Below are 18,942 nucleotides of genomic sequence, written 5' to 3' on the forward strand. Positions count from 1 at the left end.
CCATTACCGTACTTGTCATGTGTCCGGCTCTTAATTGGACAGAGAAACTCACCACGGATTTCGAGGGTGTCCAAACGCGAAAGCCATTCAATGCCAAAAGCGCGTACCAAGCACGAGATCTCGTCTTTCGGTGTCACGAAATCTCTTTACCGTATAAGGTTCGAAATCGTTACAATGTCAAGGAGAATATTTTTGATGCCGCAGAAATGCGCGAAGTATATATTTATATTTTTCTAGTAAGAATAGAAAAATTATTTTCGCGTATCTGCAGCATCGAAATCACGATTCTATCGGTACTAATAAATTCAAGCCCTGATTTACTGCAAAGTTTGGCGTTCGTTGCGTTCCTTAAGCGGTTTTCTCATTCGCAGCGTGGGGCGAAGCACGATAAAAGCGTACCCCTGTTGAAATCGCGCGGTCGCAGTTTCTCTGTCGTCTCGTCGACCGAAGGAGGCCCGAGGCAGAACCAGGATTCGAGCAAGGGACGTTTGTGTAATCGGGAGAAATTAAACATTTGACTGACATTTACGCGATAAAGCTGCATAGGACGATTGCATGGGTGAAGGAATTAATTGCGGAGATACGAGGATAGGAAAAGTAGACGAGATGCAAAAATTTGCGAATAAGTGGAATTATTTTGCTAAGTGACTTAATATTTTTTATCAGGTAAAATATAGAATTTTAATAAAATATCAATTGTAATTATGTGTACATATTGCTCCCTCTATACAATGTATAATTCTACATTTAATATTTACATTAATCTTACTATCGTGTTGACAGTAATTTGAATCCAAATGCTGAGATATTCGTTATATAACTCATTGATGGTTAAATTATTTAAACTTTTCTCGACTATTAATAAATGAAATGCAAAATTGCAAATATTTTTATTGCAAAAAGTGCATCTTTACGCTACGGATTAAAGTTTACTAAATAATTAGAGAATTAAAAATCAGAATTAAATTATTAGTACATACGTTTTGTATTCGAAGAACTGAATATTCGTAGGAAGACAACTCGAGTGAGGAAACAAAGGATGAGGGAGTAGATAGGGATTAGACGGGACTTCACCTATTCTCGACGTCTTCACATATCGGTACTGTCGTGAATGTTTTAGAAGCGGGTAACGTGGGAATGCCGCAACTAAGTTTATTGCACTGATCGCTGTGCCTGGCTACAGTGAAATTCAGCGCAAAGCCAATAATAGAATCGTGAAGAAACGTTTTATCGAAAGTCTTCGGCACGATTTTCGGAATTCAGGCTTTTAAATTTCAAATTTCTCTGCTAATATATTTTACATGATATTCTTGGAGAATCAAACATTTTTCATATACAATTAATTCTTTTATCGCGCGATTCTCTCACTGTCATATTGTTCTAGAGTTGTTGAACATTATAGAAGAACTTGGTCTCTCTTTCTTTCATTTATTTAGAGACACAAAAGTATAATCATACGCGATATTAATAATGTTCCGAAAACCGAAATCTCTCTCTCGCGTGATATAAACAAGCGTAAAGAATTTTGGAATAATAGAATATTGGAAAATGGTGTGAATTGAAACGCGTCTAACTCACCAGTCGAATCGAAATCACCCTCCAGCGGCCTCAGCGGTCTGCTTATACTCTTTCTCTTCGACGGGGAATGCTTCAAGGCTGTAACATAAAACATGCGATGCCATAATTTCTTGCACAAAGCTGTGCGTAATTAAACATCAAGATATTTTTAAAAATTGCTTTAAAATTTGTACGTGTTAAATATACCTATCAAAAGAAGAACACAAAAGTATTATACTAAAAGCTGATATCAGTACCGTAGTAAGGATCGAAGGATATTTAGCCTCATTAGCACTGCTTCAATTTACAGAATGGACCCAATTGTTAGTAAAACTTAGAAGATAATTAGAAAAATATATATAAACATTTTTTTCTGCAGACTTTAAATCGTAATCTCTCTTAATTATGTCTTATATCTTAAATAAGCGTATTTTATAGCCAATTTTATCTATATTCGTTAATTCTAAAAAAGAAATTTGTGTATCATAACAGCTTCTTTCATCTATAATCTTATTCTTAAATATCTAAATATTTTCTCTCTAAATAAAACAAATCTCGCTGCAGCACTACCTACCATAATAATATATAAATAATATTCTTTGTTCAGGCTACGAAATAATTAAGTACTGTCTGTTAGCAAGATGCTAAACTATCACTATATGTAAATATTCCTATATTTTAATTATATTAATCGCAAATATGGAATGTCTAACTCTAACATATATTATATACGTAAAGATATGTAAAAATATAATCAAGCCGACAACATCTATGGACTTCGCTTTCGAGCGAGAGCTATTTTTACAATTGTCACCTGAAAATACTACGTCTTAATCCACATGCCTAATTAATTACATAAAAAAGATGTACGTACATGAAAATTGTGCTGGAGTCTGTAGAAATATATTTTATGCATATATAATAAGTAAATATTTCGTTATAGAAGTGTTTATCTATTAATCTATCATCCGTGCCGTGAAATATAGGGTATGCCTAGGCTAAACTAATTGCTGCATGATATTGAATGTGTGACAGGGAAGTTTCGAAATTGTGGAGTAAAATATATTGTATATATATAGAGAGAAACTTAGTGAAAAATATCCTAAACAGGCATGGACACGAGAAATCCTTTTAATTAATCTCTTTTGGAAAATGTTATATTAAAATATAGTGTAGATAAAGAATGAAGTGTTCATTATCCATGATTATTAGTGGAGTATCGTCGCTTGGATTTGAAGAATAATTCAGAATCTTCTATAAAATGATTCTTGGACCATGTATTACGAAATGTGTGTCGAAAATAAGGAACAGAAGTTTGAAGAGTGATAAAAAAAAGTACACATATCAGGCGTACAATTCTTACAAAACATCGGTTGCAGAAGCGACAGAAATAGAAACACACTTAGACATACACATAAAGACATACACGTTAAAAACATTTATTCGCATAATTAATTTCACTATTTAAATTCATTTTAAACAATCCATATTTTTAAATAAAACTATTCAGATTTAGAAAAATCGTATGTGCATAAACATGTTAGTGAACAAACATAGAGTATTGTGCAAAGCTTTATCATGTAAAAGATATATTTATGTTGTAATAAGTTAATTAAATTTTTTAAATTAATTTAAAAAAATATAATTTATATTACTTTTAATTTTATAATTAAACAAATAAAAAAATAAATATATTATATTCTGATATAAACATATAAATATTTAAAAACTTGTGTTTTCGAGTCGCACATGCAAAAAATCTCACACACGCGTCATTTTCATGCAATTATTTTTATTACTTTAATAAAAATAAATTGTTTTAATTATATTTGAACCAATTATTCAAATGTTAATTTCTTTCAAAAAAATGTTGATAGACATTTTATAGACTGATTTAATCCCAGCAAATACAAAGTGGCATGAAATAAATTAAGATAAATCGACACGCTGTAGAGTCACAGAACAGAGTAAGAAAAAGAACGGATTATTCGTAAGAAGATACATATATACAGATAAAGGATTATATGAAAATAAACATATATACTTTCATACGAAAATGGACAGATGGACGCACACATAGATAGAGTTACCTATATAGCTGGTGACGAGGTTACGGAATTTGCGGTGATTCCCCTTAATCTCAGGTAGGTCCACTTTTGGTATTCGATTTTCGAGTTTCGATCAGTAGCAGGTCAGATGGGGGTTGACACGAAAAGAAGTGCACAGGACACAGAAACATCAACATTTAGCTAACTCCGCATATAGTATGATTATATATACCGAATTATTGAATAAATGATCAAATTATTAGGGACTGCCGAGAATATAGATAGAAACGTTAAAGAAAGTTAGGGTACACCTAGCTTTCAAATGTATCAAGTTGAAATACAAAACAACTTTAAGCTCTTCTTTCCCTTCTTTATACAGACAGGGAATAGTAGAATTTGTCACAAATTATTATTTGAGCAGCTTTTCAATTGAACCTTGTTGCATTCAAATATTTATGTGACACAAGCTCTGATGCTGCTTCAACAACGTTGCATTTAACGTGATAAATTATAAGAGAACGAAAAAAGAGAAGAATTATAAAACTTGTCCTACGGCGCTTTTGGGCTGTCAATTGTAATCTGTTTCTATTCGCATGAGATAAAGTATAAGTTATAGGTGATCAACGAAACGCAAACGTACGTAACACAAACAACAAACACATCGCACGATACAATATTGAGACAATATACTCGTACATAGTGTAACGCGCTGATGGTGCAAAAAACTTAATATGAATAACAATTACGGGGAAATGTAAATCATAATAAATGGAATAATGTCAATAATGTGTGTAATGATAATACATGGGAGGAAAGTAATAATAGCAACAGTAGTAACAGTATTAGTAGTAAGTAGTAGTAAGTAGCAGTAGTAGTATGGTAATAGGCTAAAAGTTGTGTACGGGTGGGCTTATAAATGAAATGAAGTTGTAAACAGCGAAAATGTTTATTGCAAAATATATAAATATGTACAATGGTGCCCACGTTCAGTCGATAGCTGAATATTTTCGCTATTAAAAAAAAAACATCTACTTCTACCGATTATTCTCGCTCTCACACTCTCGCACTCTCTCCTAACATTTGCTACTGTTGCCAAAAATATATACGCGTTCAACATTGTTATATTTCGCAGAGATTTTTTTCTACAAAATATATAGATCGCACAAAATCGATTAGCTCTATCCCTCAATAAAAAGCCTTTAAAAAAATAAGCCTTTATAGAGAGAATTATATTTGGCATTTCTTTTAATTTATTTTTTTAGAAGTTGATTGATTGATTAAATAATTGATTTGATTATTTATTTTTTGAATGATATTGTGAATGTATTTCGTGCGTTCTATTTATATTATATTCTTTTTATTAATGCTTTGATGAACGAAAAGATCAATGATTGTTTTGGCGCATCGACAGGATAGAAACTTTTGTCACTAAGATTTATTTATTTTGTATATTAAAGAAGGAACTTTCATAAAACTTTGGCACATGATATTAATAAAAAAATATATAAAAATTAGATTACTCGATTCTTCGTATCACTAATAAATACACATTTAATAATGTTATGGACTAGATCAAGAAGTTATTGGCAAAGAAAAAGATTTTTCAATTGCCAGCTTTTGTTTATGCAACATTTTATGAAAATCTTGTTTAAGACGATCGATCTTTTCAAACATGGCTCGCAGTTATAAATATAAGTGTAAAGCAGTCTAATATATGTATAAGTAAAAATATGCCGAAGGAAGTCACAAGATAGATTAACAGTATCGATATATATTTCTACATAAAAAATACTCAGCTATACCTGTGGACACCAGTGATCGATAATTTGTTTTGTTTTTTTTTCATAAATATATTAAAATAAAATTGTGCGTCAAAGGAAAATATGAAATGCACAATGAGGTTAAAATTGCAAAAAAACAAAGTTATTAAAAAAAAAAAGAAAAAATATATATAACAAAATATACATACGTGTGTATTGTGTTAGCAATTAGTTACACCAAAACAAAACCCAAAAATGATCAATTGACACTCGTTAAACCCAAAATATATATCCTATTCACATGGATTCTAAACAAATGCAGGTATCCGAAAAATTCTCTTCTGGATCGGATTATATATGATACTGATAAATATCGCATTCGTTGAATAGATAAAGTGCGTCATCTCTTATTTTACAACAAACAGTTTTGATTCGCACGATACTTCATTAATCTACGCAAGGCACTGGGCAGATCAATAAAATTTAAATATAACCATGATATTGAGGCAAAAACGCGTCTAGATAATTTTCGGATATCCGCATAGTATTTGTCGCATTCTCTGCAGTCACTCAAATATTTTATAACGCTGTTATAATCGTAAAAATATTTTTCTGGACGGCTAAATCTGTCTGTGATAAAATCTGTACAGTCGAAATTGAGTCGCTGACACCTGCGCTTTCAACAGTCTTAAAATATAAATAATTAGGTAGAGTGTTTATTAAAACCAGAATCGCTTGTGTTAGCCCTGATAATAACTACGACTAAGATATTCGTGGAAGCCTAATATTTTGTTAGATTCTCCTCCGCTATTCCGACAGTAACGCGAGTTTGTTACGCGCCCGCCAAAAAATTGTATAACTGAATTATAAATGGACGAGTTTTTTAGTCAATTGTAACGAGAAGAAAAATATGTGTCTCTAGCTTACGGCTACTGCTGTATGAAAACTGGAATATGTTCTTAAATAACAATATAAGTACCTTACTATTTATATAATGATAACATACTATGTATATATTCTAAGTACCAGTTTTGAGCTTCACTTATAATAAACTATCTTTGTTCTACTTCCGTTTCTCTTGCATTAAATATTTAAAATATGTCTCAAAAGCATTAATTAAAGGTACAATTTGATAGCATTGCAATACGATTGAATCACAATACTGATACCATTAATATGATTTTTTGTCTTATACTTTCAGTAAGCAAAGTCGATTCAATTATACAACTTGTATATAACGTATATATAACGCGACGAATTAACATGATCGATTTGTGGCTACCAGTAAATAGATAAGTAAGCGTAAATTTTCTCACATATTAGAGAATTTTGCTGAATGTAATCTTGTAGTCAAACTTGTTAGGACAGGTTGATTCGGATGGTACTTACGTGATGGTATTTTCTTAAATACTGTCTTGGCCATGAAATCCTGAAAGCGTTGCGCGTAAAATCCTGGTCGATGTACCGACACAGTATCCTGCGAGAAAGTAAGAAATGTTCTTTCTATATAAATATCAGTATGATGTTGGGATAAAGTAAAAGAAAACTGAATTGTGAGAGAAAATTAGATTAGATGAGAGAAAATATACGTATACACATTATACGTGTGACTTACCCCATCATGTATCATCGATTTCCACGTATGTTCTAATTTCTTTTTCAATCTATAGCTCTGCAAAATATCGATAATACCAAGAAATAACAGAAGACGTTCACCGCGTGCGTTTCTGGCAGGAATACCGCCTGAGCTGTTGGGAACATAAATAAAATTTATTATAATCAAATAACATTTCTCGATACATTCATAAAGTCGTACAAATACGATATTTACGGTACATCATCTTCTTCATCTATCGGTTCACTCTCAGCTTGAATACTTTCCATTGCCGTACTATGAGCAACCAATCTTTGACGATTTATACTGCGCGATCGATTCAAAGCGGCAGCGCCTATTCTATCTTCTCTATCCTTTTCCCTTTCAGATTGAATAAATCCATCAGTTTCACCCATTTCTCCAACTTCTTCATCCGCGCTTGCTGACAATCTTTGCTCTTGCTATAATATAAATGTAATATATACAGATAAATATTTATTGCGCGATATATTTGTGATATGAACAAGACATAATATTTACAGCTTTTTCCTTTGCAGCCTGGTCAAGATTATTGGATTCCAACAAGTAAAGAATAATCCATAATTTTGAAACTTTCTAATACACGACAATCCCGTTGAATAGTTTTTACTAACGCACCATACGTATCGGCCTCTAAAAAGATGCCTTCTGGATGATGCTCTATGAAATCTAAATCTTTATACGTCGGTGAAGACTTTGAACGTTCTCCTTTCGATGCCTACAATTTAATACAATATATATATATATATATATATATATACACACAATACAATATATATATATATATATATATATATATATATGTGTGTGTGTATATATACATATATAAAATCACTTAAAATTATACATATTACAATATTCACACACATAAATATATTTGTGTAATATTACAAACCTTTCTCTTATATGTAGATCCTTTTAAATCATATTTCTGATGCAATTTTACAAACGAAGGTAAAAGATTATTCATAGCTATTAATCTAACATTCTTACTATTACATCGATAGCAATACAACCCAAAAAATTTTGGCAATAGTGTCCTCGGATTCTGATTTAGATTCTACAAGAAACAACAGTGGTTGTCAATAAGTTTTTATATTAAAAATAATATTGTATTTTAATTTTTCGAAACATACCATATAATATCCTGGAAGTAGAGTTTGTAAAAACTCTCCCTCTTTATGCTGCACAGTCTTTATGATAAATTCATCATCATCCGTTAGATAAAAGATACTCCCACTAGCGCCAGGATTTGATAATTCACGCAACGGAGCGCTACACATTGACATCTAAAATGCATATATTTATTAGTATATGTATAATTAACACTTCATTATATTTTATTGCAGTGCAAAAATTTATCTCACCAAAAAATCATCCGGTTGTATGCCAAAGAGATCTCTAAAGTAACGAAATGCAATGGGTGCATAATTTTTAAATTTAAACTCCGAAAAATGATGGGCTGGAGTATGATTTGACCCTTCACTGGGAAAGTTCGTTGTCTCCACTGTCATAAAGTCCTGCATTAATAGATCGCGTTCCGGTTTACTTGCAAGACCACCGACAGCATGCTGTATTCCCAACTGAATGGATCCCATAATTTGCGTAGTTTGAATCTATATAAAATAAATAAAATGTATTAAAAATTAATGATATACATAATATATATTACAGCTATATTATTACTCTTAAGTCCATAAAACTATTATATTTGCAACGTAGTAATGACAATAACGCAGTAATATCTCAAATCATTTAATAGAGAAAGTTTGATTTCTGGTGTAGTAGGTTTGTCTGATCAGTAAATGCAAATAATAAATCTCTCTTATCGATAGCTAGATAAAGTGGCATATTTTTCTTTTTTACAAGTATGATGTTTATCAACGATAAAAAAAATCGCTCGCTGCTAGACATAATAGTGCAAACGGTGTAGTATAAGTTTCTTAGCTCTGTCGCTTAATGATACCCTTTAACTTTGATTACAACGCGAAAACCTAATCTAAAGAAACCATCTATTAGAAATATGCTACAGTGGCACATTTTTTACTTACTTTCTTATATGTAATTTCACCACCCACTCCAACTCTTCGATGCCCGATCTTTCTCTCTCGTTCCGATTTGTTTCTCGATACCCCCGCAGGGGTTTTGCCTCCGGTGATACCATGTTGTACCACTAAACTCTGCAAAGATCAGTGACATTATATGTATTAACACATTCTTGCTAATATTGAACGTATATTCAAGAAAGACTGATTAGCATTACATTGTTATCAGTGACATTCCTGCTAACGCCGAATTATTTATAATAATAATATTGAACATATATATTTAAAAAAAATATTAATTACATTGTTAGTAAATTATATTAAATGACATCTACAGCGCATCAAGGAAAAGATAATTAGCACATTCCAGTGAGCTTAATCATGCTACGTGGAATAACGCAATACATGTTACAAAATATTTTTTTTCTTCGTACGTATATAGAATAAAAAGAATATTCAAAATTGTTCTCACTTATGCATTGTAATAAATGATTATACAACTAAAAAGAAAAAGAAATGATTATATAACTAAAAAGAAAAAAATATTTAGGCACTGCTTCTCATTGTGCTAGATAATATTGCGTTGTTTCGCAGAAATATGCAAGCATTATAATATTTAATATCCATGATTATTATTTTCACGCAACAATGCGATTACATGTAATATAACTTTTCTTTTTTGTTGATTTTATGCGCATATTTCGCTGACCATAATAACAAGAACAAATGGCAAATTTGAAAATCTATCTTGTGTGCTATTTGACTCTTCGCAAACTTTGCAAGCATGCAAAAGTCAATCTTGGATGCTCGAGTATAAATTGTTGATGACGAGCAGATCTGCTCGTCGCAAAAATAGAAATGATTTCGTGAGAAAACAAGCTATATTTGGTGCGACCGATTGTAAAGAGAAGAATAAAAAAAAATAGACTGTAATCTATATTGATTTATTGCTCAATAATTCAAGAGATATTTTTCTAAATAATCTACAGTTTGTTCGTTACATTTCTATTCTTTATTTACGAGGTTTTAGATTTAAAATTTTTCAATTTAATTTTATCTAATATAATGTTCGCGCTCGTACAAATGGTGCTTATGGTATAAATGAGAACACGAATCACGTAGATGGTAGCATATGCGATCGCGATAAATATTATATGAACAGTAGATCTGTGCAAAAGTGGAGCAAGTTAATGGGAAAGAAGTAAAAGATAATGAGATGCAGCGCACATTATAAATTGGAGCAATTTTTTTATTAGTGCTTTCTTTTCGAATTGTGTAAAGTGAAAACTAGACAAGAACATATATATAATGCAGTATAATACAGACGCGTACATATGAGCTACTTAAGAAGAACATAATGAATATGCAAGCAATATATGGCATAAAACTAAAATCGATAATAGCATGAAAGGGTATTTCTGTAAAAAGAATTCAGGCTAATTACGCTTTATTGCTTGAATTATTAATATCAGTAATTATCATTTATGTAACTGCATTAACTACTAATAATTATTTAAACAGGTGTTGTTGTTAATTAAATATTTAAGAGAAATTAATTTACCCTTTAACAGAATGAATGTATCTTTTTGAAAAGTATTGTAGTTATAACAATTGGTTAGTTGTTAGTTAAAGAAAGATTAAGACTTACGTCAAATGCTGTTGTTTTTTCTCCAATCGATTTATCTGTAAAAAAGACATTTTAATTACGTCGCGCATAGTACAATGTATGTATAACATTTTGATTAACTAATAATGCATGTACTAGATAATGCAATACAGCAGCAGAAAATAAAATGTCATGAAACGTAAAATTCTTCATAGAATAATCAAGTGCCATTTATCTCAAAACAAAATCAAAAATAATAAGATATATTCGATCGTATAATAATTATATAATAAATAAATTATAGAAATATATAAGTATTATTAAATGACAATTTTACACTTTGAAAATTATGTAAAATTCAAGTACTCATTAAATATAAAAATTTTTCATAAACAAAACTGAACTAAGTATAGCTATATAAACATCGCAGCATAATATAATTTAAAAATTCATTGTTTCGTAATAATTATAATAAATAAAAATTTTAAATAAAAATATATCATATATATATATACAAATATAGATGTTGTATAGATTTTTTAAAATACATGCAATATTAATGTAAAATGAAATTTAAGGGGCCATATAATCGATAAAGTCATCGATAAAGTAATTTTTAAGATGTGCTCCAGAAACACGAACGTCAGATACTATAAATATATATTTTATATATATACACACATGCGCGAGACTCAATGGCTTTTTTATACGATCAATTTATTAAACTGAGATTGCCCTTTTCACAGTGCAACACGTGTAAGTTGATTAAACCTTTGACGACGGAAAATTTTAATAATCGATTCCATGGTCTATATATATATTTTAGTACTACAACTAAATGTAATTATTTAATTCTTTACATTTACTACATTATCTGCATTTCTACCGTTTTATTAATAATATTATCTGTATCTGCATTACGCAATTATGCATTATCTATTACATAACTTCGTAGAAAACAGACACTTTTATAGAAGATGTCAATATAAAATGTTTAAGTTTTGATTTAGTTGGAACACATCATAACTATTGATTCTAAGAAAAATCGACAATGTTATCGCCGGACAAAGGTAAAAATATATAGTTTTGTTGACCTTGTATTTAATCTTAATGGCTTAGACAGCCGTCAAACTGTTTGTTACAAAAATTCGTCTTGGAACCGATAGACATGATACACAAATATGCATACACGATGCATCTGATTTCTCTCAAAAAATATTATATAGCTCGAAAGTGTACTCTTACCATTATTTATAATTTATAATTTGTCATCAAGTGCAACATGTGTACGGAGAATAATTATTCAATACTAATTTTTCGTAACAAAGAATTATATATAACGTACCATATTAGTTAAATTTAAAACCGAAAAGCCAAATTGCAATTTACATATGCATAACGACTTTTATTACAGAATTATCGCAAATAAAATTTATCACGGATAAATCTTGAAATAATGAATTATACGCCGGATTATCGCGAGCAGTAATCGAGTCTAATATTGTAAAAAAAAAAAAAAAAAACCGACACGTGTAGGGAAATGGCGCGATTCGCGATATCGAGTGAAAAAAGGGTCCCGAGGATGACAGCCGGTAGAGTAAGGGAGCAAGGCGAGTTAAGATGCCCTTACTTTGTTAGCCTTCTATTTTTAACTCTCATCTTCCATTACTTGACTCGAACGCGTGCGGCGCTCTCTGTCCGGTTGAGAAATGTTATTCCAACAATGAAAACACACGAAGGGATATGCCAATGAAAGCATCATTATCGAAACATCGTTAATGAACTTTTGAAAATATTATGCGTAATATAGATTTAATACATCTATCTAGAAGAGTCTATAAACAACCATGTTTTGTACACATGGCTCGAAAAACATGTGAAATTATCTTAGCCAAGCAAAATAAATTGTGTTACGTAAATAACATTTATTCACAGACTTGTATCCTTGAATCAATTAAAACATTCTTCAGTGAGGTAATCTTTTATTCATAATTTCTCATCTTCATTAAAACCTCAGAGAAAAAAATAAGACGTTTTAAATAATATTGTAACTACTGTGTAACGCTCAAGAGTATAAAGAACAAAAAATTTTAACATATATGCTATTTAGAATTACATTTATTCGTATTAAAATGACTAGAAGAAAATGTAAAAGAGTTAAAATTGTTGAATATGCAATAGAGAGCGTTTTATAATTTGAAAATGTTCAAGAATAAAAAATGCAAGATTGACATAATTTTCTGCATACAAATAGAGAGATCATAATAAATATGGTCTAAATTGTAAGCTAATTTCATATTCACAAAAATATGACATGTACAAAATAAATGCGGAATAATAGCATGGTAAGGTTTTCTAAACGGTAAAAAAGCTTTCGCTCGACAAGAGACGGAAGCCGCTATCTTTCGAACAAAAGGAACATTCCGGATACACAGACTCGCATTCCATCGCGCGCTCTACTTTCCTTTATATATCAGTTATTTTCTATAATAAAAAAAGTCAATTTTTATAAGAGAGAAAAGGATGAAGAAGACACGTCAGTTCGCGTCATAGATCCGATAACGACGGCGTTATCTTGATATCACGATCACGCCGGAGCCCACGCGAATTTCAGAACCCAAGTTTCCACGTGCTATTCTGCCTCCCCCCTCCCCTACTCCGATACCTATCAGCTGTCAAATGGCGCGAGTTGTCAAGTTGTGGAGTAGCGGCAAACAAATCGCAATGCGTCGAGTCACACTACGCGTCATTATTGTTTCATCGTCACGTGTAGATTAAATGTGCAGTGAAATCAATGTTTGTACGAAATTCACTATGTGAAAAACGCGAAAACGAAATGAATGCTCGCCATTGTTCGGATAACTTTGAAATTCAAGCTTGTCCTTGTTAATCCCCATATGACTCTCTGACTCATATTTAAATTTTGTGAACACATTCGTGAATTTGGTTATCTATATAAAATGTTAAAGGAATATTCATTAAAGAATCTTGAAATAATCTTGCTTCGGGCTAACAAAAACTTTCGAAAAACCGTCCCTTATAACTATTCTAATTATTTTATAATTAATCAATTAATTAATAAGTACTTAAAATTTTGATAAAGCAGAATTGAGTTTCTTTTTGGAAAGTTACAATTTTTGAATAAAATATAGATTTTCGTAACCACGTGCAAAAATGCAGAACTGTACGAGAAGAAAGTATATTATGTGCAGAATATATTTTGTTCCAAGGACACACTTTTTAGAACAAACGAAGAATGTATTCCATTCCTTATGCCTATATGTGTATGCTGTGTAGTGATAATATATATATATATATATTAGTGTGTGTGTATATATATATATTAAAAAGTAATTTACATTTCAATGACAAATCGTTTCAATGACAATCATTCTCAGTTACGTCGTTCATTTTTTTGTGTGTCATAAGTTATAAGACTCTTTTAACAGTGCGAACTTTAACACAGTGAATACCTAATTAGGTAGCCTCTGAAATTTTTCGGAAGCCACACTATGCGCGAAAGTAGATTTATAATCGATAATTATCAGCTGTCAAATCGCGACTCCAAGACGTGTCCATTTACACACGATGAATTTTCCATCTTACGAATTAAAATGCATTTAAATCTCCTCTGTCTGGAGGTTCTTACAGATTATATCGCGATAATAGGAAAACTGTCAAAAGTCGATCGATCGCTTCGCAAATCGGAGCAGAGGGAGAATTACTCCGCTTTACAAGCGTCGTAAGTTTCAACACCGAGACCCCCCAGCGTTCCTCGCCAGACGACACGGATTCCAACGTGTATGCGCTTTCTAGGTCGGGTGACACCCATTAGCTGTCAGATCGCGAGACAGCGGATTAGCCGCGATCTTCGATCGGCCACGCTCGCTTGGTGTCACACATAAAGATACGATTCGCGAATCGATAAACACGACGAGGATATAGTCCATTGAATTTTCCAACGAAGAAATCATCGTCGAGGTCGCGACACATCTGTGATCGCGCCTGTTATAGGTTAGGGTCACGGCGCTGGAATGACAGAGGGAAGAGAAGGAAGGAGGGAGAAAGAGAGAGAAAGAGAGAGAGAGAAAAGACAAGAGAAGAAGGAGAGACGTGGACTCTCGCACTCACAGTCTTCCTCGGCGGTGGACTGGTCCGGCCTGAGGTGATCCATCGCGGGCTGCGTCGCCGATCCGGGGAAGCTCGTCGAGCTCTCGACCACCTCGATCATGTCCACATTGTCGCCCGAAGCCATTTTGCGTGCGCGTCGCCTCCGTCCGAGCTCGCACTGACTCACGCGGAACGGCGGTGGTGGCGGCGTCGGCGGCGATGGTGGTGGCGACGGTCCCCCTGACAGTTCCTCGAAGGAGCCTCCTCGGTTGTCGCTCGGTACCCTCGGTCGTCCCGCGCCGGACGCATGTTCGGACACGCTGCCGTTCGCGCGAAAACGTGCCGACGCGCGCGATCGATCGATTACGCGGCCCGTCGTCGTCGTCGCGCGATCGAACGCGACATATTTTCTCGTTACCGCGCGCACTTCCCGGACGCGACTCGATTTCGTCTCTCTCTTACGCGAAGGAAGAACCCCGTCTCTCGCCTAGACTGTGTGTGTGTCTCCGACCTTCGCCGAGGCCGAGAGTCGAGAGAGCGCCTCCTTCCGTCCGTCGACTATCGACCGGACGCCATTGTTGTTGTCGGTGGCGATACCTGGCGGCAACCAGAACCAGAATCGTCGTGTCGCTATCGTTGTTTGTATTTTCGCGCCGATTCCGCCGCCGGAAATGTCAATTGCGACGAAACGCTGGACCTGAAATAATAGCCGGAGAAATTCAAGTCGCAGGACGTACACAAAATTTTTTCTTTAGAAGAGATTATTATTTGAAAATTTAGTTTGCTTGGAAGTATTGCGGTATGGATTGCGATATTTTTAGTCTTGAATATGACTCGAAGTCCGCTTGCATAAGCGAGGATTCATGTGATGGCGCGCAATATGCTTTGAATTTAAATATGTTTTCGTATATACATTGATGTTTGCTGGAAATTGAAAAGAAAAATGTTATTATATGTAATATATTATATTATTACACTATTATATTGTGACTTATTAACGAAAATTTTGCAACTTTCTCGCGAGTAGTTATATATAAGTTAAAAATTATATAGAAATTATATATAAAGTCTTATTACAAATAATACACATTTTTGAAAAATAAATATAAAATATATACATGCATATATGTTCTATATACGTGCTTGTGTGTGTTTATATTATATATTTTTGAAACAATTTTTTAAATATTTATAATAAGTGAAATGATTTTTTTCTGCATATCAAAATAAAAAAAAATTTTTTTTATTGACTTAAAATAGCACTATTATTAATATTTATAATGCAATATAAATGTTTTATTTTACAAACAAATTTAAAAATCAAATCAATTATTTTAATATTCTTATTCTCTTACTTCGTTATCTATTTATTAAATAATTAATTCTCCTTTTTTTGTTCAATATGAAATTAGTCATCTAACTCTTATCAAATCAAATTGTAGCGTAAATATATATATGCTATGAATCAAACTTCATAGCAGGATGCAATTCGAGAACCCCAATTTCGAGAAATTTTTTAATGTTTATACTCGCTCACAATACACAAAAATATTTAGTATTTATCTTTTTGCAAGATGTATTTGCTTAATAAATAGTTTTTAAGTGGATATACAAACTGTCTAGTCAAACTGAGTAAGACATTCATTAATTCTTCTTTCGATCAGCTGCTCTTTAATATTTAATTTTAATTATATGATTAAATTTCAGATACATCATGGTTAAATTTAAATGGTTCTTCAGCAAGATTTTATTACAACGAATATTTCTTCTTAGCATTAGTGGTGTAATCGCATATGAGATTTTAACAGGCTACCTCGATTATAACAATAAGGTTATTTACATATTTTTTAAATCTTTTAAAATGTATATAATATAATAATCTGCGTGTGTTAAATGTTTTTTGAAATAATTATTTAAAATATTATTTTATAAGTTTAATATATGCATATAATTAATATGACTCTCAAATTATCAGAAACAGACCGCTTTCGGTATAAATATTCATAAATGCAAGATGTGTCATCTTTAAAAAAATAGAAACAATATTTCTCTATTTAATTGTTTGAATTGCAGCAATAATATTCATTAAAATTAAATCAATGCCTGTTACATTTGCTAGAAAACGAAGCATGTTCAATGATCAGTCATGAGTGTTGTGTATCATTAATTCATTATGTCGACCGCATTCATTACGGAGCACATTGATCGTGCAAAACACTTCATATAAAACGATACGCTTAATGTATACCTAGACAGAAAGAGATTTATGCCGTTGGAGCGTGTAATTAATTATCAAACTGTTCCACAAAACCTTCACGGCTCATCATCATGAAGTTTGTACTTCATCTCTCATATTTCGACGTGCAATTGATTGTGCTTCAATAAATTTTTTTATATTGATCTTATTTCGTCTGTATACGGTTTATACTTGACAGCAATTGTGTTGTCATAAATTATGTTGCAATTTATGTTTTTTATTTTTTATTTTCACATTTTTTCTAATTTGTAGAATTAAAAATTTATTATTATTTTATTATTTATAAATTTTATTTTATTTCAAATAATATTTATAGTTTAGCCATAAATAATTAAATATTTATTCTGTTTAATTAAGATATCTGGTTCGCGAATCTAGGGTGTCATTAGAAATATTTTTAACTTCTTAAAATATATTCAGGCCAATTATTTCATTTAATTAATTGATCTTTTATTTAGACAACGTGCGTCTCTATTATTAACGATTTCTATATCAGCTCCAGACATCTTTAATGCGATCTTAGGTCATATGCTCCGTACAAGCTGTCCGGTACTGACCCTAATTCATTTAGTAAAAGGACATTGATTTTTATTTCTCCTTGTTCGATAAAAGTATTATCGATCGAAAAGCAGGCCGCATGCTACGCAACGTCGATTTTGCGGCTGAAATGCAGGAAACTTTAATTACTCCGGTGAAACGAACTTTGCGATACGCTAACCTTGTATTCCTTTTCTCTTTCTTTCTTTCTTCGAAGGTAGTCGAATACATGGAGTCAATGCCATACCGACGAGCTCGAGAATCCAGCAGGATGAAGAGTAATCAGCGTCTCTCTTCTCATGAAGCTGAGTCATCTCCAAGAGATCAAGACGCAGCTGGCATGGAAGAACATCGCGGATGAATAAATTTTTCATAGATTCTGTAATTAAAGGCGCTGGAATTAAACAACATTATGCATATAAATTAGCAGCAAACGTAAACTTTAAACAAATTAACATTTTTTTACAAATTTATAATACAAGCGTGCGCTTTGCGCGCGCCAAACAAATTATTAAATTATAACGCATTATAGAAATTCAAGAATACTTATGTACTGTACATAGTAAAAATTCGGCGAATAAAATATTAAAACATAATAGAAATTCAAGAATTAAAATTATTTACATAGAAAAAATACGACAAATTAAAATTATATACATAATAGAAATTGAGCAAATTAAAATTATTTAGATAAAAGAAATACGGTGAATTAAAATTATGGACTTAATAGAAATTAGAAATTCAATGAATTAAAATTATGTCCATAATATTAGAAATTTGGAAATTAAAATTATGTACGTAATAATAATTTTCAAATAAAAATTATGTACATAATATAAATTCGACAAATTAAAATTATGAACATAATAGAAATTCACGAATAAAAATTGTGTACATAACAAAAATAAGAAAATTAAAATTTTGTACATAATAAAATTCGGTGAATTAAAATTATATGCATTACGGAAATTCGGCAAAGTAAAATTATGTACACAATAAAATTTCGGCAAATTAAAATAAAAATAACGCTTCCCTGTCGCGATAGCCCACAACGGTGCAAAAAATAAGTATTATATGTATATATTATTATATATATTATTTATTGCCTATATAAACAATAAATAATATATTATTAATAATATATAAATTCTGTTTTTCTTTTGTCTATCTTTTGTTTATAAAGCTGTGCAAAAGAAATTCTAACTGTTAATAAAAAAAAAAAAAAAAAAAAAAATTATTTGAAATAAAGGAATTTTAGTAAATAGAAAAAATCGATAATGATTAAAATATAAAGCTTAATATGCCTAATAATGAATTATATAGATCAAATGTTTAACTCATATAAGCAATAATTAATATATTATTAATAATCATTTTCTATTTTCTACA

General features: G+C 31.5%; 1 protein-coding gene and 1 pseudogene across 1 annotated transcript in view; one reads left to right on the top strand and one right to left on the bottom strand.

Annotated features, from left to right (window-relative positions):
- PIP5K59B (Phosphatidylinositol 4-phosphate 5-kinase 59B) overlaps window positions 1-17,929 on the bottom strand; it is a 36,626-nt gene extending 18,697 nt beyond the window's left edge. The window contains 14 exon segments of the mRNA XM_029311186.2: window positions 1,579-1,656; window positions 3,648-3,710; window positions 6,755-6,842; window positions 6,981-7,113; window positions 7,197-7,420; window positions 7,500-7,532; window positions 7,534-7,716; window positions 7,894-8,058; window positions 8,135-8,287; window positions 8,366-8,614; window positions 9,050-9,178; window positions 10,692-10,726; window positions 14,781-15,456; window positions 17,735-17,929. Coding sequence (XP_029167019.2) covers window positions 1,579-1,656; window positions 3,648-3,710; window positions 6,755-6,842; window positions 6,981-7,113; window positions 7,197-7,420; window positions 7,500-7,532; window positions 7,534-7,716; window positions 7,894-8,058; window positions 8,135-8,287; window positions 8,366-8,614; window positions 9,050-9,178; window positions 10,692-10,726; window positions 14,781-14,904 — 1,657 coding nt within the window. The 5' untranslated portion in view covers window positions 14,905-15,456; window positions 17,735-17,929.
- On the top strand, window positions 14,979-17,982 carry LOC114937637 (uncharacterized; annotated as a pseudogene).
- The last annotated feature ends 960 nt before the right edge of the window (window positions 17,983-18,942 follow it).

This window comes from Nylanderia fulva, unplaced genomic scaffold (assembly GCF_048542155.1).
Source record: "Nylanderia fulva isolate GAGA-0341 unplaced genomic scaffold, ASM4854215v1 Scaffold28, whole genome shotgun sequence".
Taxonomy (NCBI): Eukaryota; Metazoa; Arthropoda; class Insecta; order Hymenoptera; family Formicidae; genus Nylanderia; species Nylanderia fulva.